The sequence below is a fragment of the Microtus pennsylvanicus genome, chromosome 7 (assembly GCF_037038515.1).
Source record: "Microtus pennsylvanicus isolate mMicPen1 chromosome 7, mMicPen1.hap1, whole genome shotgun sequence".
Classification (NCBI taxonomy): Eukaryota; Metazoa; Chordata; class Mammalia; order Rodentia; family Cricetidae; genus Microtus; species Microtus pennsylvanicus.
In genome coordinates, this window is record NC_134585.1 from 1,287,012 (window position 1) to 1,311,938 (window position 24,927).

Here is a 24,927-nt window from a genome sequence, read left to right on the forward strand (position 1 = left end):
TGGGCGGCTGCCAGGCCCCAGAGTCTAAGGAAAAATGGCTTTGGGAGTTCGCTCCCCTCCCAGAGATACTCTGTCTCCCATGGGTTCCCTGATCTCTACGCGGAGAAACTGTAATATTTGGAAGAAGCAGGACTGGGTGACTGGGACATGGGGGCGGGCCCGTGGGGTGTGGCCCCACCCCAGCGGTCGCCAGAGGCTGCTGCCACAAGAACTTGGCCTCAGCTTCCTTCCCACACTTGGTCCGGCGGCTTGAAAGACATGGACAGACAACTGGGTACCATACGTAGAAATTTTTAATTTTTCTGCAGCGCATATCCTTTGAGAGAGCAGGGAGCCCTGAGTCAGCCCGAGTTACAAACGGGAGACACCGCGGTAGGAGACCGAGTTAAAAAACAGGAGACATCTAGGATCTGTAGGGCAGGACCTATAAGGAGGTGGAGAAATGATGGCAGGAGTGGGGAAGAGATATCCACTACCTGCAAACTTTGCAGGCTGGCCCTGGCATAGCTCTTGAAGTGGAAACTAGGAAGGGGGTCCCTGAGGTGCAGAACCAATAACAGTACCAGAGGATGGAGTGCTCAAGGCCTTGTGTTAACCCCAAGAGATGACATGACTTTGTACCCACTCTTGGTTGGTGAGAAATGGACCCTGGAGGCCAGTGACTGAAACTCTAAATTTAGAGTAGGGGATCTGGACCCTGGAACTGAGGTCTCAAGCAGGGGAAGTGACAGCCCCTTCAGCACATGGTTTCCAGCTTCTGGTCTGTATCAAACGGTCTGGAAGCTAAGGGATTTTTGATTTGTGAGGAAGAACAGGCCCTAGAAATGGAGCTAGCTCCTCACTCTGCTTCCCCGTCCTGGGGTCTGGAGAGAAGCTGGAGTTTTCTTTGTAACTGAGACCGAAGGTAGCGGAGGTCTTGCTGGTCAAGCCCGTGAGCCAAGCCGAGGTAGAGGGTAAGGAGAAGAGCCAGGAGGAGGCGGTCAGTGCCCAGGGTGGGAACCACCCACAGCACCGTTAGAAGTTCCACACATACTGGGTGTCGAAGGTGGGAAAAGAGCCTCAGAGCCCGAGGAGACTTCAGAGCCAGCGGCTCACCCAGTCCTAGTACGTGGTAATATACCTAGGAGAGAGGGAAGAGCCCCGAAGTCAAGCCAGAGCCTCTGGCCCAGGCATCCTCCTCAAGGCCAGAAACGATCAGACAAGGAGGCAAGGGACTAGAGAACCAGGAGCAATCAGAGTATGGGAGGGAGAGAATGGTAGACTCAGGCAGGGATGTGGGATCCTCACCTGTTTGAGGCCCATGAGTTCAGCGTAGTCAAAGACCAGAAGGATGCTGAAGATGAGGAGCCAGGAAATGACGTGGAGCACAAAGCAGAGGAGGGGCACCCAGGTGGCCCAAGGTTCAGCTCGAGCCTCCCACAACACTGGGCCCCTGGGTACAGTCTCCCAGTACCGCATCACCAGCTGGGGAAAGATGAGAAACCAAGCATGCCAGTGATCTCCCTGGCTCCACAGTAACCTACCGCTCTTTCCTCTGAGTATAAACAGTAAATATTTATCATGAAGAGAGCTCGGGATGGGGTATGGAGGATATGAGGATGATCCATTTCTATACAGGGTTTACAAAACGGATGGGATGGGGGCTGCTGGATGCCTACCAAACTAGCCTATGACAAACACCCAGTGAGAAGACTAATTGGAAGGCGTCTTTGGTTTGGAAAACCCGAACTAAGAAGGATTTAAGATTTGAAGCAAACCAGGCAGTGGTGGCGCAGGCCTTTAATCCCAGCACTCAGGAAGCGGAGGCAGGTGGATCTCAAGGAGGCAGGAGGAAGTTTCAGGACACCCAGGGATATGCAGAGAAACAAAGAAACAAATTGAAGCAAGACAACATGAACAAAGTTGCAAGGGTGAGACTCCTCAGGCTGTGCCGCGGAATATCAGAAACACAGGACTCTGCTGATGAATGGAGCATGTGCTCTGGAGGAGCTGAGATTTGCATCTTCTGCTTTCTTACACACTCATCTTGTCCCTCCAGTGTAAGCACGCCACGAATTATGTCTCCCGTGGCCAAGGCCTCATACCTGCAAGGCCAGCGCAGTGCAGGCCACGTACAGTGACCTCTGAAGGACTCCAAAGTACCGGGATGTCCACGCCTTCACTGTCTCAGTTGCCATGAGGCTATGTTGCACCACAAACAATAGCAGAAGCCCAAGATCCCAAGCCAGGGAGGTAAGAACGCTTCGGTCCTGCAAGGCAGCCAACCACCCATAGCGGGCATCTGAGGGAGTTGGTTAGGGAAGACAGGGACAAAGGATCAGTTAAGGCTAGAACATTCCCCTTTCCCTCATCTTCTTTTGGAGCCCTATTCCATGTCCCTGAAGTTTTCAAGATCTTGTCAAGGCCAAGCCCAGTTCAATTTCCTGTTCCTTCAATCTCCCATCTTCTCTAGCCTTCTTCTGGGGAAGATTCTTAGAATGCCGGCAGGGTCATTATTAAAACCAATGCGGGAGTGCTGGAGAGATGGTTCAGTCCATGTAGTGCTATGTAAGCACCTGAATTCAATCCCTGGCACCCCTGCAAAAAGCCTGGCATGGTGGGGTATGCCGATAATCTCAGTGCTGGGGAGACAGAGGCAGGAGAACTCCAGAGGGGCTGGTGTCATGGATTGGCGGTTAAGAACACTTGCTGTTCTTCCAGAGGAACCAATTTGTTTCTCAGCACCCACATAGCAGCTCACAACCATCTATAACCCCAGATCCAGGGGACCCATCTGACCTAGTTGATAGGCTTCTGGTGTCAGTGACAGAATCTGTCCCCAAAATACATAGGAGACGGAGGCAGGTGGACCTTTGAGTTCCAAGCCAGCTGAGGGTACATAGTAAGACCCTGTCTAAAATAAGGTGGCTAAAGCCGGGCGGTGGTGGCGCACGTCTTTAACCCCAGCACTCGGGAGGCAGAGGCAGGCGGATCTCTGTGAGTTCGAGACCAGCCTGGTCTACAGAGCTAGTTCCAGGACAGGCTCCAAAAACCACAGAAAAACCCTGTCTCGAAAAACCAAAAAAAAAAAAAAATAATAATAATGTGGCTAGACCCTGAAGACAGACACTCAAGGCTCCCTTCAGCTGCACCTGCACACACACAAACAGAAACACAAGCACACACTCCACATATTCTCTCTCTCTTTCTCTCTCTCTCTCTCTCTCTCTCTCTCTCTCTCTCTCTCTCACACACACACACACACACACACACACAGAGCAAGGTTAGAGAAATCGCCTTTGGTGTAGTTTTCTTTTTTGTTTTTCTGAGACAGGGTCTCTCTACATACATAACCCTTACTCAATAGACCAGGCGGGCCTTGAACTGAGAGATCGCCTTGCCTCTGCCTCTGGAATGCTAGGATTAAAGGTGTGAGCTACCAAGGGCCAACTGTCGCGGTTTTCTAATGTTTCCTCCTTTCATCTTTCCCGTTCCTAGTTCTCCCCACAAACGCTACCCCCACCGCGCCCTTACTCGGTCAGTCCTCACTCCCCAGCTTCTACACAGGACGGACTAATCTTGGAGTTTCTGATTTAGCCTTCTGTTCCCTTCCCGTTGGCGCCTCGCAGTTTTGGCCTTTCCCTGTCATTTGTTTCCACGCCCCGCCCTCTCCACGCTGCGCTGGCTCCTCCTCTCCGCTTCGGCTTGCCCAGGATCCCTGCGGCTCACCCGGACCACCGGACTCCGGGATCCCTCCGAGCAGAGGCCGCAGGGAGGTGAAGCGCACGAACTCCACTCCGGTGCCAAAGGCCAGGATAAAGGAGGCGAGGGCCGCCGGGACCAGCAGCAGCGCCGGGGCCATGGCGAGCGCCTAGGAGCTTGCGGAGGAGGCGGGCTCGGGGTTCCCGCGGCTGCTGGCCCCGCCCAGGTCCCGCCTTCGTGGGGTGCTGGCCTCAGGGCGGGGACCGCGAGAGGCGCGTCATAGCGCGGAGCCTGGAACCCTAGTCGTCGTCAGGGCAGCGGCTCTGCAGCCACCCGCGTGGGTCGAACCTCAGTGCGGCCGGTGTTCATGTGGAGTGGAAAGTGAAGACAGAGCCTCCCTTGCGTGCAAACCAGACCTCAGTCCCTGGTCTGCTGGGGTTGCAGGCGGCGCCACCAAGCCCAACATAGATTTTTTTGTTTAGTGGTCGTTTTAGAGCTGTTCGTAATGGTTTGTGCCTGTAATTCCAGTACTCAGAAGGCTGAGGCAGGGAGATTTGAAGTTAGCTTAGACTACACATGGAGACCCGGTCCAAAAGGGCCATAAGAAATAAAAAAGACCAGGTGGTGAAAGGATCTGTCCCCACTGTAGCTATCCGAGTACATGGTCCTCAGAAGACACGAACTTATTCCTTTAGTTTACAGATAGGGCAGGGCCAGGGAGATAAAAATACCCAAGACAAGCAAAGGCAAGGCCCTCAAGTTGAGGGATAGAGGAACATCCTAGCAGCACCCAGCCTGGGCGCTCCCACAGCCTCTGGATCAAACTGCCATGCATTGTAAAGCGCATTTCCTCCCCACCCTGCGCTCGGCTTGGGAAATTTGTACTGAGTGGGCTGCGTCCGAGATATCAGTCTTTTTGAGTTTTGAGGAGGTTCTGTCTGCATACTGCTCTCTCCACTTATTTAAATAGCAGAATCTTCATGTAGCCCAAGCTAGTGTCAAACTTGGCAATTATGTAGCTGAGAATAGTCTTGAGCTGATTGATGTTCCTGCCTCTGCCGCCAAGTGCCAGGATTGCACGGGAGCACCAGTCTAACTCCACTTTTCTAGGAGCTCTGAGCGGTCCCAGAAGGGCGTGTAGGTGGAAAACGAGGATTGCACTAAGCTTTGCGGTTTCTCTTTATCCTGCTTCAACCTTAAAAACATTCATAATTCAAGACCTAGAAGGGGAGGGGGGGCTGGAGAGATGGCTCAGAGGTTAAGAGCATTGCCTGCTCTTCCAAAGGTCCTGAGTTCAATTCCCAGCAACCACATGGTGGCTCACAACCATCTGTAATGGGGTCTGGTGCCCTCTTCTGGCCTGCAGACATACACACGGACAGAACATTGTATACTAAATAAATAAATTTTTTTTTTTTTTTTACAAAAAAGACCTAGAAGGGCAGATGCCTAGGGCTCAGTGGCCTAGCCAGCCTAGCCTAACCAGGAGCTTCAAGTCCCAGTGAGATACCCTGTCTCAAAGAAAAAATGGACTCCTGAGGAAGGACATTTAAGGCTGACTTCCGGTTTCCACAGGCACTATATTAACAAAGGTCCAGGACTACAGTTTAATGGTGAAGCATTTACTTGAGCAGTGTTGCTGCAAGCCTTACCTTAGATTCAACCCCCAGCACCACCCCCCCAAAAGAAAAATCATAAAGTTTCAGCATATACTTGGGGTAGAAAGGAGTTGTAAAACAATTGTCTAGCGAGAGCAGGGCTCAAAATGACGCCTACCACACAGAGAGAAAGCAGGCTATATATACTCCACCAAAGTAGTTTTCTAACACAGTTCACAGCAGAAAAGTATACAAAGCTAGCAACTATGTTTTTATTGAAATGAAAGTCGTGTAGCAAAGAAGCATTTAGTACAGTAGCATTTGATATTCTGCACTATGTACAACCACTTCCTCTTTCTGGCTTCCCACAGTGAAACTCTCCCCATCCTTGGAGTCTGGGATGCATTGATGTACTCTTAACTTGGTGCATTCACCCATCCTGGATATTATCACGCAGGTAGAATCAAATGTCCTGAGTGTCCCTGACACTCATCATCAAATACTGGGTTTTTACTTCCTGTCTGAGCATTCCTTTTGGTACACACAGCATATTTCATCTTTGCTGGACAAACATCTACAGTTTCTCTTTTTGGTTTTTCAATACAGGGTTTCTCTGTGTAACAGCCCTCTTTGGCTGTCTCGGAACTAGCTCTGTAGACCAGGCTGGCCTCGAACTCAGAGATCTACCTGCCTCTGCCTCCCAAGTGCTGTAATAAAAGGTGTGTTAACACTACCCAGTCATCTATACTATTTCTGTATTTATTTCTGTAATAGGGGGCTGGGAATGAGGCATAGCGGCAAAATCATTGCTTATCAAGCATAAAGAAAAAAAGCCCCACCCAAAAAAACAAAAACATTTATCAAGTGCCTGTTTTCCACTGTTGAGTCTTGTAGTTTTAGACTGGGCTCTCGTTTGCTAAGTAGCCAAAGCTGACCTTGAACTTCTGATCCCACTGGCCTCTACCTGGACTGTTCAGATTAGAGGTCAAGTATAGAATTTCCCAATAGGAGAAAGAACAGCATTGCTGGTCATATGGTAAGCAGGTAGGTCAAATGAATACTGACCTACCGTAAAAATTATGAAAGCTAACCACAAAAAACATAAAAAAAAAAAAAACTTTTCAAGGCAGGGTTTTACTCTGTAGCCCAGTCTGAACTGGAATTTGTGAACTTCCTGCTTCAAACCTCCTAAGTAGTGGGACTACAGGAACTGAGCGCGTGACTAACTTTGCCCTCAACTTTAAAGGAACTTTTCAACTGTTCATTGCGGAAGCTAAACCAAATACTAGCAGTGCCCAAGAGTTCCATGCTCTCCACATCTTGGAAAGTGGCCAACTCTTAAAAACAAATACAATTTGCTCTAAATCAATGTTGATGAAGGAGTGCAAGTTCAGACTGTGTTGCCACACCAGAAACTCGCCATCAGGCAGGCTGCGTGAGCGCCGACCTACAGAGACGACCACAGCTAACAGCAAGCATTGCAAAAGCACATGAACACCCTTTCTAACTGGGCCAGTCACAGACCAGAAAGCATGCCGTGAGCCACTTGCATCTTCTCAGTCAGGCACTCCTGGGAGCTGCTTTACTTAGTAAAGTAAGAATCCTGGGAAGAGCCAGGCACTGGTGGCGCACGCCTTTAATCCCAGCACTCGGCCTTTAATCCCAACAGGCAGGGGGATCTCCGGTGAGTTCGAGGCCAGACCGGTCTACAAGAACTAGTTCCAGGACAGACTCCAAAAGCTACAGTAAAACCCTGTCTAAAACAAAACAAAACAAACAAGAATCCTGGGAAGAAAAGGGAAGTGACAGCTTCCAAAGAACAGGCCCACCAGGGTGCTGGGCCTGGAACAGCCGTTCCACCAGAGCAGCTGCAGGCCGCTGATGAAGCAGGCCCTCACCACGACGACAAGTGCTCTGCCACACAACTACCCCCAGCCTGGGTTTGGACAATTTAAAACTGGACATCTTAGGGAAAAAAGTCCTTTTTTATTTTTTTCTTTTTCAAAAGCTCTGTGGCCTTACCCGTACATTCCCAATACCTTAGGTCTTTGTGAAGGCCTGAGGGTTTTTTGTTTATTTGTTTTTTGAGAAAGGATCTTATTATGTAGCCCTGGCTGGCCTGGAACTCACAAAAATCTGCCTACCTCTGCCTCTCAAGTGCTCAGATTAAAGGTGTGGACTACCTTGCTGGGTCTTAATTGTGTATTTATGTTTCTTTTCCAAGTGTTTTCTAGGAGTGTTTGCTGGTAGATTTGTATTTTTTAGGAAGATAACATTTCTAAATTGGAGAGGACAAAGGCCTCTGGTGTGGCTTCCTGCTTCAGCACTCCAGTCAGGAGGAACTCAGAAGAGAGGAGGGGCAGCCCCAGGCCAGTGGGGACAGCACAGCAAGGAAGGTCTTCAGTGCAGGTCACGACAACTCGCTGAGGCTGTGAGGAGCAGAAGAGACAGAGTTAGGAAGAAAGGAACCTAGGAACAGATCAGGATGCCCTAAGCAGCCTCAGAACCGAGACTATATATATCTACAGTCATACACACAGACATGCGCGCACAAACATACAAAGCATACATGAAGTACACTGCCCTGCCTATCAAGTATTCTTGCCCCAAAGGTTAACTCAAAACAGATCAGCCTACCTTCCACTTTCTTTTTTGAAAAGCGGTTTCATACTGAGCTGGCCTGAAATTTACTTCGTAGCTAAAGATGATCTTGAACTTCTGGTCTTCTTGCCTCTACCTCAGATGCTGGGATTACAGGCCAGTTTATGTGTGCTAGGCGTCAAACCCAGAGCTGCTATATATGCTACCTAGGCAAGCAGCTGCCATGTGAGCCCCCATTGCTGTTTTTATAATTATAATTTGCATACACCAAGCTAGGCGGTGGTGGCGCATGCCTTTAATCCCAGCACTCAGGAGGCAGAGGCAGGAGGATCTCTGTGAGTTTGAGGCCAGCCTGGTCTACAGAACTAGTCCAGGACAGGCTCCAAAGTTACAGAGAAACCATGTCTCGGAAAAACAAAACAAAACAAAAAAAAACTCCCACCAAAACCAAACCAAAAAAACCCTCCAGCAGTGTCAGAAGGTCGAGAACTGCTGGGTTAAGTGTAAGGGGCTGATGCTAGATTGAGGCCACCCTGATTACAGACTTTTAAAAAAAAGGATACATAATCGAAACTGCTGAATATGGGCACAAAGAATATGGATTTTTTTAATTAAAAAAAAAAGGGCGCTGGAGAGATGGTTCGCAATAACAGGTTTAGTTTCCAGCACTCACATGATGGCCCCTATTCTCTGTGCATAATATAGATCTTAAAAAACAATTTGGGTGGGGGAACAGTCACGCGCAGTCCAGGCTGCTGTTTTATGAGTATATATCCACTGGTGCCAGCAGCTCTCTTCCCTCACTCCTGTCAGCCTTTGTCTCCACCCTGTCCTCATCCCCACCACCTCCTCGCTGCCCCCCTTCAGGCTGTGCACACGCCCATCATACCTTGTAGGAATGGGGCATGCTGGGCAGGACGGTGCCTCCACAGCAGCCAATGATCTCTGCCATCTGAGCTGGAGGTGGCTGCACGCGAGGGGTCACATGAATCTCATAGCCCTAGCAAAGAGGAGAGGTGGAGACAGGTGTCTGCACGGAGAGGCGAAGGCCACTGGGTAGGACTCAGGCATGTTGCAGAAGGCAGCCCCTCACCTCCAGCAATTTCCGTTCCCGAGCCCGGCTCAGGGCATCCCGAAGGCTGAAGCTAAAATTCTTCTCTTGTTCAGGATCAGTCACCAAGTAGTCATCAGGCGGCAAGAAGTGACCAGCCTTTCTGGACTAAGGGGAAGAACAGGCAGAACAACGGTTCATCTGAAGAGAACTCATTATGTCTTCTTTCTCCTTCCCAGTGCTGAGGACTCACCCAAGACTTCAAGCACTCTGGGCAAGTGTGCTACCACCGAGTCATTCAGGCTCTTACAATAAACCTCTTCAAAGCAGCCTCTGTCTCACTAACACGCCCTTCCCCACCTCCGCTCCTGTCACTGCTTCCTGAGGGTAGGTGAGCAGTCTTTCCTTACTCACCATCTTCTTACCTCATACAGCCAGTTCAGGGAGAGAATGGGGATACCCTTCCCCAGAGCACACAAGAACTTGACTGTCCTGCGGATGCGATCGGTGACCAGGTGAGAGGCCTCATTTACTGAGCTGGCCAGACTGCCTCCCAGAGCCAGGACTGCACGCTCTCCACGAGAATCCACGACTCCTGTGAAGAGGACCTAGGGGACGGTGTGAAGATGGTCACAGCACCCACATCAGCTGCACTCACCTCAGCCCCCAGCCCTGGTTTCCTACCTTGGGAGCTACTGCTTCTTGGTTAGGTTTAGCCCGCCGGCTTCGACTTGGGTTTCCCTGGGTCTCATCTTCCACACGACCCCTCTTTCTCTTGCCTGGTACCGGAATTGCTCTCTCCTGAGGCTGAAAATCCTGTCAGTGGGCATTTGAGTCCTGTAGCTTTTGCTCCTAGTTAGGGGGCTGACTCTTACCTCTTCCTTCACTGGTGTTTCTGGAGGATCTTCTTCCTTGGGGACGATGGTCATCTGGGGAACTTGTCTTCGGGGACGTTTCTGAAGTGGTGAGTCTGTGGTAGTGGAGGGCTCCTTGTGGACTCGAGAGGCCTCAGGCTGGGGTTTGGGAGTGAGCCCTGATCTCCCAGCTGCTTCCTTTTGCATCAGAAGAATGTGAGGGGGGGTCTCTGGAACCTGAGCAATGGCAGCCTCAGGAGCGACTGTGATCAACTCAGCTTCTTCTAATGTCCCTGAGCTTTGGTTGGTTGAAGCCTGGGACTCGGGTTTAGAGGGAGCAGAGTGAGGCTCACGGTCAATGGGAACTACGTGGGAGCCCTGTTTCCCCGCAGCCTTGCGCCTCCTTCGGCGACTGCCTTGAGGAACGGGCTCTGGGGGACCAGGTTCCATTTCAGGGGTAGTGGACACTGTGGAAGCATTTAGCGGTGAAGACTTTAGTGTTATGCTCTGATCTGTCACCTCGGGGGTAACAAGATGGTCTGTGGAGATGGGAGGATCAAAATTAGGGGCTACTGGTTCAACTGATTTAGACTCTTCAATGGAGGGCTTACATGTCCTTCCCCGAGTGCCCAGAGCTGTGGGCTTGGGGGCAGGAGGTTTTCTAGATGTGAAAGGCTTAAGCTCAGGGGCTGTAGAGATGCTGGCTTCAGTTCTGACAGAAGACCTACGTGCCCTTCCCTGAGATGAGAGCTCAGGGGTGACAGGCTGTTCTGTGGAGATGGCAGGCTGGAATTCAGGGCCAGTGGGGACAACTGAGGTCCTGATAGATTTACGTGACCTGCCCTGAGAGGACCGAGATGTGAGATTAGGGGTGACAGGCTCTTCTGTGGAGATGACAGGCTGGAGTTCGGGACCAGTGGGGACGACTGGTTCTGGGGTCCTGATAGACTTATGTGGCCTGCCCCGGGTGGCCCGAGATGTGGGTTTAGGTATGATAGCTTGTTCTGTGGAGGTGGGAAGATGAATTTCAGAGACAGTGGGGACAACTGGTTCTGGGGTCCTGATAGGAGACTTACGTGCCCTGCCCCGGGTGGCCCGAGATGTGGGCTTAGGTATGACAGCTTGTTCTGTGGAGGTGGGAGGCTGGAGTTCAGAGCTAGTGGGGACATTTAGTTCTGGAGTCTTGATGGAAGACCTACTTGGCCTGCCCCGAGTGGCCCGAGGTGTAGGGTTTGGGCTAACAGGCTGTTCTGTGGTGGGAGGCTGGATTTCAGGACCTGTGAGAACTGATTCAGGTGTCTTATCAAAGGAACTATCTGTGCTGCCCTGAGTGACCTGAGATGTGGGTCCGGGGATGGCAGGTTGTTCTGTGGAGGTGGGAGGCTGGAGCTCAGAGTCTATAGGGACAATCACTTCTGGGGTCCTGGCAGAGGACTTATTTGCCCTGCTCCGAGTGACCTGAGATGTGGGTCTGGGGGCAGCAGGCAGGTCTGTGGGGCAGGCAGTGTAAGGCTTAAGGGCAGCAGAGGATGAGGGGGTCATCCTGGAGGACCGCCGAGGCCTGACAGGAGGCTCTGTGTGAAGACTCTCAGGAAGGTGTGGCTCAGAAGGGGAAGACATCAAAGGTGGAGGCGGAGACTGCTTTGGGCTCTGAGAGGTGAGGAGACTCTGAGGTGGAGCTGAAGCTTCAGGCACTGGAGAAAGCAGGCAATGGGCTTGGGGTTCTGGATCACCCTGAGGAGAAGGAGAGGCAAGTGATAAAAGGTAGCAAGAAAGAGGTCAGTGGGCCTGGAGAGATGGCTCAGTGATTAAGAGCACTAGCTGCTCTTCCAGAGGACCTGAGTTCAATTCCCAGCACCCACATGGCAGCTCATACCTGTTTGTAACTCCATTCCCAGAAGATCTGACACCCTCACATAGACATACATGCAGGCAAAACACCAATGAATTATAAAATAAAACTAGTTAAAAAAAAAAAAAGAAAGAGGTGGGCATGAATCTTGATCTTTCTCATGTGATTGCTGTGTCCCCCCTCCACCCATCTTCCTGCCTTTCCTGCCCAGTACTGGGATGACAGGCCCATTAGTATGTCTGGCTTTGATTCTATTTATGGTCAGGACATGCTCACTGGCACTTCTTTCTGTGACCTCTCTTTAGGCTAGGAACTCCTTGGGAGAAGAAGCAATCTTTTGGATACCATAAGAGGCCTCTCTCTCTTCATAACTCTAGTCCAGTGTTCTGCACTGGTGGGTAGGCAAAGAGGGCAGAAGCACAGACTTCTGAGTCAATAAAGGAAAACGGCCACTTGGGAACAATGGGTGGCAGAACAGGAACAGAAGTCAACTAATGAGTGATGAAGAAAACGGAGAACATGGGATTGCAGAGTTCAGTAACCAAGGCAAGCAACTAGGATCTGAATCTGAGCTTCAGAAGCCATGTAAAAAAGTCAGGGATCGTGACATAAGCTTGCGATCCCAGAGCCAGGCGGGTAGAGACAGGATGGTCCCGGGACCTTGCTGGCCAAGCAGCCTAGTCTACTTTAACAGATTCTAACCCAGCTCAAGGTCCTGACTCCCACCCTTCCCAAAAGTTGGGTGGTTCCTGATGAACACCATACAGGTTGTTACTTGGCTTCCTCATGCACCTCCCCAAACACAAACCCTCAGCCATGCACAAATGTACATGCAGTGAGAAAAGGCAGGCTGGGTAGACAAAGAAGCTGCCAGGGTTGGGGGTGACTTGTGAAGTAGGGGCAGGACAAAAAGCAGCTGAGCTAGCTCACCCCGGAAGCCTTTCCAGCAGACATCATCTTGCAACTCAAGCGGCCTAGTCAGAGAGTGGAAACAGGAGAGGCTGAGTTCTGTGCAGCCGCAGTGCAGGACCAATGCCATGAGGGCTGCACAGCACACTGCCTCCCTCGACCTCACTTACCTCTCTGCTGCCTCCCGGGGCTCACGGGGTCTCCCTTGCCTCCATCTCCCTGGCTCCCACAGACTGGCGGGGCTGATGTCAGTCCCTCAAGGTCCCCCATGCCAAGTCCAGGCTTTAGTGTTGGACTGGCAATCTGCTCTTTCTGATCATGGCTCCCTCCCTCAGCCACCCCTCTATCTAGGTTCACTTCTAAACCAGCTGGCTCCCATTCTCTCTCTGGTTCTGTCTTCCCCACTTCTCTCTCTCTCTTCTGTGTGTCTTTGGACATCTCCATTTCTACCTTCAAACTCTCCCTATTTCCTTCAGGATCCCCACCCTTCCCCTTGTTAGACTCCTGTCCGTCTCTAGCCAGCACCGTCTTTGGCTCTCTGTGCTCTGTCACCTGAGGTAGTTCCTCCCCCATCACATCCTCTCTCTCACTGTCTGATGCTCTTTCCCTGACTTTCCTTTCCAATGGCTCTCTCTCAGGGGTCACCCTGTCTGCTGTTTCCTTTGGTATACCCATGGCTTTCTCCATAGTTTGTATCTCTCTGCCTTGAACTCCCGACAGCTCTGTGTGAACCAAATACTGGTGTCCTGGTGGTGCACTAGGTAGAGATGGAGGAGATCCATGAGCTTCAAGGTGGGTGGCGACGAGCTGGGGTTCCGAGGCCTCAGGTTCTCTCAGACAAAATGGCTGTGTAGCCAAAACCTCCCAAGGCACATCCAGGGCACCTGCACCTAGAGAGGATCAGAAAAAGGAGATGGGGATGCAGGTAAAGGAGGCAATAAGGGGCTGGCGAGATGGCTCAATGGTTAAGAGCACTGATTGCTTTTCCAGGGGACCCGGGTTCAATTCCCAGCATCCACATAGGCAGCTCACAGCTGTCTGTAACTCCTGTTCCAGAGAATCTGACATCATTATACCAATGCCCATAAAATAAAGTTAAATAAAGTTTTTTTTTTTTTAAAGGCAATAAGGCAAAGAGCTAGGGCACACTCACAAATGGCTAAATGGGTTACTAAAGGCAAGCCTGGAACAGGGTGGCAGTTAAAACACTACGTGCTATTCTAGGAGATTATAATCTCTGAAAAACAAGGATTGGGTATGTGCCCGAGGAGAGTACTCCTGGGCATGTGTAAGGCCCTGAGTTCCCCTGCAGAGGGGAAAAATTGACTTCTGGGCCAATCCCAAATCTCCTGAACTAGAATCAGGGTAAGGCCCAGTAACCTGCTTTTATTTGTTGTCTTGTTTTGTTTTGTTTTCTGACACAGGGTTTCTCTGTGTAACAGTTCTGACGGGCCTGAAACTAGCTCTGTAGACCAGGCTGGTCTCGAACTCACAGAGATCCGCCTGCCTCTGCCTCCCGAGTGCTGGGATTAAAGGCGTGCGCCACCATCGCCCGGCTTGAAACTCATTTTTATAGATCAGGCTGGCCTCAAATTTACTGAGATCCGCCTGCCTCTACCTCCCATGTGCTGGGATTAAAGGCGTGTGCTATCACACGCCTTATTGTCTTATCTTTTAAGATGTATTTTTAAATTTTTATTTACATGTATGTGCGTATATTATGTGTGTGGGTGCCCATGGATCTCCAGAAGCTGGGCGTACAGTTGTCAGCTCCTGACATGGGAGCCAGAACTGAACTCTTGTCCTCCGAACAGTTACCACTCTTAACCATTCAGCCATTTCTCTAGCCCATCTCCCTGACCCCCCCCCCCCCCACCGACAGGGTTTCTCTGTGTATCCCTGGCTGTCCTGGAACTCACTCTGTATGCTAAACTGGCCTCAAACTCACAGAGATCTGCTTGCCTCTGCCTCCCGAGCGCTGGGATTAAAGGTGTGCACCAGCACTGCCCCAGCTCCATCTTTTTTTTCTTTTTTTTGAGACAAGGTCTAACGTACTTTCTATATAGTTTAGGCTAGCTCTGAGCTCCTGCCTCTGCGTCCCAAGTGTGTATCTCATGTCTGCTATGGATTTCTTTTCCTCACGAAATGGAGAGCACCAGTGGAACAGCAAAAGAGTATGAATGGTGGTGCTGGAGATGCAGCTCAGCTGCTGGAGCTCATCCAGCACTCATGAAGCCCTGTCCATCCTAGGACACCTATAATCCCACCACTCGGAGGACCAGAAGTTCAAGCTCATCCTCAGCTGTATGAACTCTTTGTCTCCAAACAAACAAACAAACAAGCAAATTAAAATGAATGAGGGGCTGGAGAGATGGCTCAGAATTTAATAGTACTGGTTGCTCTAGCAGAGGACCTGGGTTCAGTTCTGAAATCACATGGTGACTCACTACTGTTCTTAACTCCAGTTCCAGGGGCGAAGACAACCTCTCCTGACCTCTGTGAGCAGCAGGCATGCACATGGTGAACGTAAGTACATGCAAGCAAACACTCATACACATAAAAATAGATAAATTTAAAATAAGACTTGTAATTCCTGTGCTACGTGGTACTATGGTCCTGCAGCGACTGTACTTCTTGTACTACAGTAATAAGGCTGTAGCGTACTGCCTGCACTACTGCAAGGTTCGCAAGCTGGGCAAGGGGCTGCCGACTGAAACACACACACACACACGTCACTCTTGAAACAAGAACACCACAAATGCCTCAAGAATGCCCACTGTATTGTGTTCCAGGGCAGCTTATATAGGGTCTCCTTGACAAATGGCTATGCCCTAACTCTCAGCTGCAAGCCCACCAGAAACCACTCTCCTGTCTTGTGTTCAAAGCAGCTGCAAGCAGAAGAAAACAAGTTGTTTACAGAAAATTCAGGGTCTGGGGGTCCACAGTTCCCAACAAGACAGACCATGAAAGGATGTAGAGGAAGAAAACAAGAAAGAATACGAAGCTGAGGGTTCAGAGAGGCTTTGTTATACCTGGAGTCTGAAGGCTAAGATGGGAAGGCCCAGGCTCTTGGGGCAGAGTACATGGGAAGCCCTGGGTAGGCTCATCTTCCAAACTCTGAGCTGCACAAGAAAAGATGGCTGGAACACAGCTCCCCCAGAATGCCAGGCCCCACTCCCCATCTAGGCCGTACCGTCTTTCAAGGACCACCAGTCTAATCACCAGCTTCTACTGTCCTCACCTTCTGAGCTCTGGCTCTCCCTTTCTACAAAGCACTGGGTAGCTGGAAGGCAGAGATCGTCAGATTCTGTGGGAAGAGATATGAGACAGGTAAAGTATCAGCTCTCATCCTCAAGACCTTTACAGTTCTCCTCTAACCTTATAGACGGCCTATTTCAAGGGTCAAGGGCAGAGCATCATCCTCAAGACCTTTACAGTTCTCCTCTAACCTTATAGACGGCCTATTTCAAGGGTCAAGGGCAGAGCAGAGGGCAGTCTTGGTTCTGCCCATTTGTGCTCCCTCTCTCTGTGGCTGTGTGGGATCCCCTAGAGTACCCATATACACCACCACCTGCTTTGGGCCCCCACCTCAAGAGTGCTCTCCGCCTCAGAAACAGCTGTGGCACACTCTCTCCCAGCATCTTCTTCTACCGGCTGCTGGCTCTTTCTTACATCTGCCACTGCTGAAGAGGAGCCTTCCCCCACAGCTGCTTCCCAGGCCTCCTCAGAAGGCTGGGCTTCCTCTAGAGGCAGCTGGTGCTTCTCCCCTAGGGTAACAGCTGGCTCTGGCGGGACTTCCTCCTCTACTTGTGTAGCATTGTTGTCTACTGTGGCAGAGGAGGCCTGATTTCCCTCTAGGTGGCCACCAGGGGAGTTCATGTCCACATCCTCACCTCCATCTCTGGCTCTATGGGGAGGCTGGCTCTCTGCGTCCATGGGGCTGTCAGGGACCATTTCTCTCTTTCCCTCCTCCACGTCCGTGTCACTGTCTCTTCCAGAGGCACTCTGGCTTCGCTCTACAAGGACCTGGGGTTGGGACTTGACCTCTTCCATGCCCGAGTCTCTGCTCCACAAAGTAATTCCCCTCTCTTTCAGATGGGCCAAGGTGAGTGCTGCTGAGACTTCACCCTCCTCATCTGTGTCGCTGTCAATCACCATGGGTGTGTGGTTTGTCTCTGAAGGGACAGCCACTGGCACCCTGCTCTCCTCCACAGCTGAGGCTGGGCTGCCCTGCACATGTCCCACTCCAGGTCCTCCAGGGTCCTCTGTACCAACTCCAAGCAGGATTTGCTTCTTCTTCCCAGGACCTACACATGGGGTCATAGGAACCCCCTCTCCTTCCACATCTGTGTCACTGTCCTCCCCAAGAGTGAGGCTCCTCTCCAGAACTGACCCAACCTGAATGCCAGCTGTCATTCCTTTAACTCCAGGCTGCTCAGCCTCTGCAGCAGCAGCACCTGCCCTAGCTGAAGAGGATCCCCCCACTGCCGGCTGCTGACCCTGCTCTTCATCTGTGTCACTGCCCACGTCAAAGGGCAGAGACAGCCCAGGGACTCTCGGGGCTGGAGAAGATGCCTCTTCATCACTGCAAAGACAAAGAATCCACAGGATAACTTCCATGAGTGCCGTAAGAGCAGGCACTCTACTGCTGGCAGCTGCTTTTCCTGTCTCCACCGAGTATGAAATGCTCATCATAATTTAATTTAGCTGAGGAAATGATTATGCCTAGGCTCTCAGCTCCACCGTTCAAGAGAATCATCTTGGAGGCTGGAGAGATGGTTCAGAGGTTAAGAGCACTGCCTGCTCTTCCAGAGATCCTGAGTTCAATTCCCAGCAACCACATGGTGGCTCACAACCATCTATAATGAGATCTGGTGACATACATGCAGACAGAACACTGTATACATAATAAATAAATAAATCTTTAAAAAAAGTCATCTCATCTCTTCAAGATTGACACTTTAACTCCTTATTCAAAAATGCAGGTGTCTAAAACCAGGTAAGATGGCTCAAACCTGTTATCTCAACACTCAAACTGAACCCAGAGGATTGCCAAACAAAATGAAAGACTCGGTTATCTGGTGCTTTGGTACTCACCTCTCCGGAACAACTGTTGCTGATGGGGATGTTGGATTTCTTGATCCATTTGCCACACACCTTCCAGAAGGAAAATCTGGCAGGAACGGGAAGGAATAAATGGAAAGCTTACATCTCCATCCCTGTCTATTTACACACACTCCCAAGGCACAAACTTACCCACTTCCTCCTCTGAGTCCTCAGCCAGTAAAACTCGGGAGGTCTGAGATTCTCCCTGTATTCTGGGGGTCCCTTCTATAGTTAGAAATCCCCGAGAGACCAAAGGTGGAGGACCATCCAAGCGACGGTATTGGCAGGGAAAGTCTGCAAACAGAATTAATTCCTGGTCCTTCAGACGATGGCTCACTCCAGGGGTTAGGACCTTAGGGGGCTTTACGAGCTGAGTGCCATTGAGGCTCCCACAATCCTGGAGGATAGGGGCTTTGTTGTAAGCAGAGATCTCAATTATGGCATGCTGTTTAGAGATGGATGGAAAAGGCAGGGTCACAGAGCAGTCAGGGCTTCTGCCAACTACATTCTTGCCAAGGTAGAGAGGGAAATCTAAGGATTGAAAAGAAATATAAAAGAATAGGTCAAACAGAAATATTAAAATCAGAGGAGTCCTGGCCTAAAGATGGTACCCTACTATTCACTCAAAGCTCTTACAGGGATTAAAAAATAACCAGCATAGGAGAGCATTTACTTTTGGTCAGAGTGGGTTTTTTGTTTGTTTATTTTTTTTTTGGGGGGGGGGGAGTGAGACAGGGTTTCATTATGTGGCTTTGGAGCCTGTCCTGGAACTAGCTCTGTAGACCAGGCTGGCCTCGAACTCACAGGGATCTGCCTGCCTCTGCCTCCTGAGTGCTGGGATTAAAATCAGGTTTGCGCCACCACCACCTGACTAAAGAGCACTTACAATCATTACTCATCTGCAGTATTTTATCTACTCACACTATTCTTGTTTTCTAATTGCTCAAACTTGAAAACAAGAGTTTTATGCATGCTAGCTAAGCACTCTTCCCTGAACTATAGCCCTTGCTGTGTTTTTGATCCAGGGTCTCATTATTATTACAGCCCAGATTGGTTTCAAACTTACTATGTGGTCTAGGTTACCCTCAAACTCTAGATTCACCCCCTCAATACAGGAGTCACAGACACTACCATGCCCAAGGGGTGTTTTCCGTTGGATAAAATACACAATACGGCTGGGCGTAGTGGCACAGGCCTTTAATTCTAGCATTTGAGAGGCAGAGGTAAGTGGATCTCTGAGTTTGAAGCTGGTCTACATAGTGAGTCCAGGACAGAAAGAACTACATAGAAACACAAAAACATAGACAATATAAATATAAGCATCTCAATCATTGTGAATATACCGTTCAGTTGTATTACATATCCATTGTCCTTCCACAATCACCAACACCCATTTCTAGGCCACAATGTATTTTAATTTTTCAAAAATTATATGCCTGGCTGAGTTTTTTCTCTGTAGCTCTAAAAGCTAGAGAAACCCTGTCTCAAAAACCAAAAAAAAACCCAAAAAACAAAAAAGAAATTTCTTAATTATGTATTTGTGTGCACCTGTATGAGTGTATGTCCACCATGTCTGTGCAGGTGCCCTGGAGCTACAAGTTCATATGACCCATCATGTGGGTGCTCTGACTGTAAAGCAGGTCCTCTACAAGAGCAGGAAAGTACTCTAATCACTGAGTCATCTCTTCAGCGCCCATACTGCATTTCTTTTTTTTTTTTTTTTTGGTTTTTCGAGACAGGGTCTCTCTGTGGCTTTGGAGCCTGTCCTGGAACTAGCTCTGTAGACCAGGCTGGTCTCGAACTCACAGAGATCCGCCTGCCTCTGCCTCCCAACTGCTGGGATTAAAGGCGTGCGCCACCACCGCCCGGCCCATACTGCATTTCTATTTCAAGTTCTTAATTTTCTAGCAAAAGAAAATCAACTCTTAGAAAATGCAGGCCTGAATCACATGGCCTCTCTGTAATCCCTAGTAGAATTAATTATTTATTCACACTGGGCGGTGGTGGCACACGTCTTTAATCCCAGCACTCGGGAGGCAGAGGCAGGCGGATCTCTGGGAGTTCAAGGCCAGCCTGGTCTACAAGAGCTAGTTCCAGGACAGGCTCCAAAGCTACAGAGAAACCCTGTCTCGGGAAAAAAAAATTAAAAAAAAAAGAATAATTATTCATATCCCTTTTGAAACATATAAAGTTCTACCAATGATCCAACAACCTCTAAGGCAAAGAAAAAACCCATATTCATATTTCAGCTGCCAACAATCCCCTGACCTCTTTCTGGTCCATGAGCACTACTGAAGAGACGTAGCCGCCCTATAGGCTCCAAGCTATGCCCCAGGGACCCATTGGATATTTCTGTCTCCTCTTCTTCAGCATCCCAATCAATAACCTGGGTGTTTTCCATGATCTGTAAAGAAAACACATTATCATTGTTCCTGTTATTAGTTTATATAAGCGCTTATAGAGAAAATCATAACTGGAGGTAAGCCTGGATACATATGGAGATGGTGCTTTTCTTTCTCTTTTTCTGTTTTTCCACACAGTTTCTCTATGTAGGGCTCTCCTGGAACTCACTCTGTAGACCAGGCTGGCCTTAAACTCAAAGATCCACCTGTCTCTGTCTCCTGAGTGCTAGGATTAAAGATGGGAGCCACCATGAGGTGACTGATGCTTTTCTGTCAGTCATTCTTTGTTTGTTTTGTTTTTTTGTTTTTTCGAGAAAGGGTTTCTCTGTGGCTTTGGAGCCTGTCCTGGAACTAGCTCTGTAGACCAGGCTGGTCTCGAACTCACAGAGATCTGCCTGCCTCTGCCTCCCGAGTGCTGGGATTAAAGGTGTGCACCACCACTGCCCGGCTTACATTCGTCTCTCATAGTCTGCCATTCCCCTGCTGGCCAGCTTACACACACACACACACACACACCATTTTCCTAGTTTACCAGAGCTAGACCAGTAGAAAGTCCCAGTACAAAGCTCCAGGGAGTTCGAAGGCAACTGGTGACTTCTTAGGCTCAGCCCAAAGGTGCCTTTCTCCCTCCTCTCCTTTCCCCAGCACACCATCGCCACAGATTCCGCCTGCAGTGCTAGGATAGTGGGCAGGCTGCAGCCCTCCGCTGGACAGCCCTGCGAATCCGGTTTCCTGACGGCCACCTCACTGTTGTTTCCAGTGCAGAAGGGGAGGTCTGTGGGGACCTTTAGGTCGGAGATCCCGATGAGTGCACACATATGTACAGTTACAGGCGTGCATGTGTGCATCCATATGAACCGTCACATGCACGTGTGTTACAGTCATACACACTTAACACAAATACGTAAACACGTGCACATGCTTTTGTGCGTGTGGCTGTGCACGTGTGCACTTACACAGTTATGTGCACAGAGAAGCATGTGTTGCTTCTTATGCAGTCCGCATTCCTGTTCCTGATCTAGTTGGTGTTGTCATATTTCCCATCCCTCCCTCCCTCTTTCTCTCTCATTGTGACCTGCAGGAAGCGCCCTGAGACTTGCCTGGGTTGTCACTAACACCTGCTTTGCCTTTCTTGTTTGGTGTGGCTGGTTTACTGTTTTCGCCCTTACTCTGTCTACATCAGGCAGGGCCTTGCGTTATTTGAGGGCATATGTTCAACACTTAAAACTACTAATACAAAATAAAAAAGAACAAATTTTTGGGGGGCTAGGTAGTAAATGGCATACCCCTTTAATCCCAGCACTTGAGAGGTAGAGATGGGTGATCTCCAAGTTCAAGGCTAGACTAGTCTACATAGCGGGTTCCAGGACAGTCAGGGCTACACCGAGAAACCCTGTCTAAAAACAAACAAACAAAAATCTTTGATTCAAACATGTTGTCATATGTCTGTAATCCCAGCACTTGGGGTGCTGAGGCAGGAAGATGAAGAGTTGGGAGACTTAGCCAGGCACGATGATACACACGTGGTATAGCAGGTATAGCACTTGGGAGGCAGAGGCAGCCAGAGTTCTGTGAGTTCAAGGTTAGTCCTGTATTTATAGTCTATGTAGTTAGACCCTGTCTGTGGAAACCAGCCTTGGGTACTAAGACCTTGTCCTCCAAAATGAAACAAATGATACATATGTGCATATTTATACTTTTGGTCATGACAGAGAATTAACGTCCAAGAATACCATTACATACAAAGGGGTATTTTATGGGATTTTAGGTACCAGAGACTAAACTTAGGCCTCACACAAGGCAAATGCTCTACCACTGAGCTAGACTTTAAAGTATATAAAAGCATGAGAAACTGGATTGAGTTGGTGTAAGTCCACAGCACCAGCTACTGAGCATGCTGAAGCAGTGCAACTGCCTGAGTCCAGGAGCTCCAGGTTCTCTCGGACAACATGTTAAGACCCTTTTTTAAGTTGGACGGAGGTGGCGCACGCCTTTAATTGCAGCATGTGGGAGGCAGAGGCAGGAGGATCTCTGTGAGTTCGAGGCCTGCCTGATCTACAGAATGAGTTCCAGGACAACCAAGGCTACAGAGAAACCCCACTTCGAAACAAACAAACAAGACCCTGTTTTAAAAAAAACAGCAAGTCGAGCTGGGCAGTGGTGGCACACCTTTAATCCCAGCACTTGGGAGGCAGAGGCAGGTGGATCTCTGTGAGTTCGAGGCCAGTCTGGACTATAAGAGCTAGTTTCAGCACAGGCTCCAAAGCTACAGAGAAACCGTGTCTCAAAAAAACAAAATATAAAAATAAAAAAATAGCAAGTTTAGCGGTTGAAGGGATGGCTCAGTGGTTAAGAAAGAGTTCAACATGCTCTTCAAGAGGACCTGGGTTCAGTGCCCAAAACCCACATAGCTCATAAGTTTGTAATTCAAGTTCCAGGGGATCTGACACCTTCCTTAGAACCAAGCCTCGCCTGTGTGTAAGTGTGGTGTTGAGAAATTGCTATAAGAAATATACTGTTTTCTATTTTATATCTAACCACTAAGGACACAGAGAACTGTACAAAGTCCATAGTTTATACACTCTTGTCAGTATACCTCAGCTTGAAGTGCAAAGAACCACAGATGCAACATAGAGACGTATGTGTGTTAAAAACTGTTTCCATCCCCCCCCCCCCCCCCCCCCCCCCCCCCCCCCCCGCCCCCAGACAGGTTTCTCTGTAGCCCTAGCTGTCCTGGGACTCACTCCGTAGACCAGGCTGGGCTTGAACTAAGAGATGCGCCTGCCTCTGCTCTGAATGCTGGGATTAAAAGCATGTGCCACCTTGCCCGGGTCAAACTGTTTTAATACTTTAAGTTGACTGACTGATTTATTCTTCCGAAGAATCCTGTAGATATAACCATTACTTTTTCATATGAGAAACGACACAGATGAGTTTTAAGGATCCTGGTAACGCCTTGGCAATAGCCTACGTGATCTCAACAATGTTTGGATTAAATTCAAACACGTCTTTCACAAATCCCTCCAGATCGGAACAGGTGAGACTGTATCTGCATCTCCCCACCCCCACACAGGGGTCAGGCTTCTCTACAACATTATGGACACCTGGTCCCTTTCGCGGTATTTGGCACACAGCCTCAACCAAAATAAACCCTGCTCTCATAGGAGCTCCATCTCCAGAGCTCCAGACTAAGGGAAAAAATTAAAGACAAAAATTCAAAATTGCATGGGTAGGTTTTACCTATAAAGATGCCACACATGGGGAAACCGTTGACAGGGAAAGTAGGGAACCCCAAGAAGGAAACTCCGTCCTGTCAACCCAGCCGATGCCTACGACTCTCGCTCCAATCTGACCCACGCGCGAGTGTGTTCCCTCGTGGCCTAAAGACTCCGCGTCACCGAACCTACACCGGGGCCGTAATTAGCCTGAGGATCTAAACGGGCAGCCCACATTACCTCCGCCCAGTGACACCTAAGGCACGCCCCTCCGGCCCGCGGGAGGCCTGGAGGAGGTAAGCGGGGCGCGGGCGGCCGAACTCACCTACGAAACCCCGCGCGCGCGCCACCAGTAACGGCCGCCGGCAGGGTGGCGGGAACGCGAATCCCGGAAGAGGGCCGATGCCCTGATTGGCTCCCGGAGCTGTCTTTCACAGGTCGGAGCGCGCCGATTGAGTCAAATCCCGCGCAGGAAGCCCCGCCCCTGCCTCGCCCCTCACAGCTTTAAAGTGTGGCTAGCGGCGGGAAACACGCCGGAGGAAACGCGGGGGACGGGAAGGGGTGGGACCTAAGAACCCGGCCCGGTGATTGGCCAGCGCCCTGGCCCAACCCACCGGCGCGACGTCATCTACCCGCACACTTCCCGCGCAGATTTCCAAATGCCTACCAGAGAGTCTGGCGCCAGTTGCCGGCGGCTAGAAGGGCTGTACGTCGTCCCGGGGCCAGAGCGCCCTTCTCGGTCATCCCAGAAATGGCGCCGGCCGGCTCAAGAGAAATGAGGGGTTGCAGGCTGCAGTCGTGGCTGGAGGTTGCAGATTGGAAAACTGCCCGTAGGCGTGGCTCTTGAGAACTCTCCATTGCAGAGGAATTTCATTTCTTTTTGGTTTGGACTGCTTAGTAGAAATATATATATGTCTAAGATGACGGACATTTTGAGGTCACCTTCCTAAATGGAGAATCCTAAATAAAACAAACGTGGCTAGGCAAACTGTTTTGCTAAAACTTCAAAGGTGTCATCTTTCAAAACACGGAAAAGGGAAAAATATGATAAGATAATTTCATTATCATAATAAAAGATGAAAGCATAGCAAGAAATTGGACTTGGGTAGTTTAGAGTTCTTTCCCATCGGTTATCTCTCGGTATGTTCACAATAAAATCGACATACGTTGAAGCTCTAAGTTGGATTCCTTCCCCATGTTCCTACTGTTTATGGGACAAATTCAAATTCAAGAAACCAAAAATAATTACTTTTATTGTTAGCATCACCAAAATCAAAACATTTTTTAATGAACAAGGCGACATTAGTGCTATTTAATGTTCTTTTATTTAAAAGATGACTTGATCTGGGTATTGATTGAATATTAACAATGTTTTTGATACATTTTCTTTCTGACAGAGAAAGGGTCTCACTGTGTACCTCACCGATGTGCATAGTGAGGCTTAGAACTGACACATCAGGTCAGCCTCGAACTCCCTGGTCCTCCAGCCTCTGTCTGGGCCAAAACACTTCTACATACTGCTTATCACAGCTCTCTATTAAATATTTCATTTAACTTTATGTGTTGCTCTGAAGGTATCAGATCCCCTGGAACTAGAGTTAAAGGCAGTTGTGAGCTGCATGTGGATGCTGGGAATTGAATTCAGGTCCTCTGAAAGA

General features: G+C 49.6%; 2 protein-coding genes across 4 annotated transcripts; both read right to left on the reverse strand.

Annotated features, from left to right (window-relative positions):
* Positions 1 to 275: 275 nt before the first annotated feature.
* On the reverse strand, positions 276 to 3,908 carry Nrm (nurim). The gene is made up of 4 exons (XM_075979365.1): positions 3,709 to 3,908; positions 2,085 to 2,281; positions 1,288 to 1,464; positions 276 to 1,120 (listed from the first exon to the last, which is right to left on the reverse strand). The coding sequence occupies exons 1-4, from the start codon at positions 3,839 to 3,841 to the stop codon at positions 839 to 841; spliced, it is 789 nt and encodes a 262-aa protein (XP_075835480.1). The 5' UTR covers positions 3,842 to 3,908; the 3' UTR covers positions 276 to 838.
* A 3,337-nt stretch (positions 3,909 to 7,245) lies between these two features.
* On the reverse strand, positions 7,246 to 23,667 carry Mdc1 (mediator of DNA damage checkpoint 1). Of its 3 annotated transcripts, none has more exons than XM_075979302.1 (15): positions 23,595 to 23,662; positions 19,921 to 20,056; positions 17,803 to 18,183; positions 17,644 to 17,719; positions 16,440 to 17,131; positions 15,788 to 15,853; positions 15,579 to 15,668; positions 12,717 to 13,436; positions 12,568 to 12,611; positions 9,807 to 11,519; positions 9,616 to 9,738; positions 9,357 to 9,539; positions 8,974 to 9,099; positions 8,770 to 8,880; positions 7,246 to 7,708 (listed from the first exon to the last, which is right to left on the reverse strand). In XM_075979302.1, the coding sequence occupies exons 2-15, from the start codon at positions 20,051 to 20,053 to the stop codon at positions 7,541 to 7,543; spliced, it is 4,626 nt and encodes a 1,541-aa protein (XP_075835417.1). In that variant the 5' UTR covers positions 20,054 to 20,056; positions 23,595 to 23,662; the 3' UTR covers positions 7,246 to 7,540. The 3 variants fall into 3 exon arrangements, with proteins under 3 accessions (XP_075835417.1, XP_075835418.1, XP_075835419.1); XM_075979303.1 differs by lacking the exon at positions 23,595 to 23,662 and adding an exon at positions 23,295 to 23,450; XM_075979304.1 differs by lacking the exon at positions 15,579 to 15,668 and having other exon boundaries at positions 23,595 to 23,667.
* Between the last annotated feature and the right edge of the window lie 1,260 nt (positions 23,668 to 24,927).

Bases quoted from the DNA above. Each gene is read 5' to 3' on its own strand.
- Mdc1 (XM_075979302.1), bottom strand. From the start codon at position 20,053: ATGGAAAACACCCAGGTTATTGATTGGGATGCTGAAGAAGAGGAGACA. The intron at 15,669-15,787 runs GTGAGGACAGTA...TTTCTTGTGCAG, and splicing joins GGAGAGCCAGAGCTCAGAAG to CTCAGAGTTTGGAAGATGAG. The intron at 9,540-9,615 runs GTAGGAAACCAG...ACCGTCCCCTAG, and splicing joins AAGAAGCAGTAGCTCCCAAG to GTCCTCTTCACAGGAGTCGT.
- Nrm (XM_075979365.1), bottom strand. From the start codon at position 3,841: ATGGCCCCGGCGCTGCTGCTGGTCCCGGCGGCCCTCGCCTCCTTTATC. The intron at 1,465-2,084 runs GTATGAGGCCTT...ATCTTTCCCCAG, and splicing joins GCACTGCGCTGGCCTTGCAG to CTGGTGATGCGGTACTGGGA. The intron at 1,121-1,287 runs GTGAGGATCCCA...CCTCTCTCCTAG, and splicing joins AACTCATGGGCCTCAAACAG to GTATATTACCACGTACTAGG.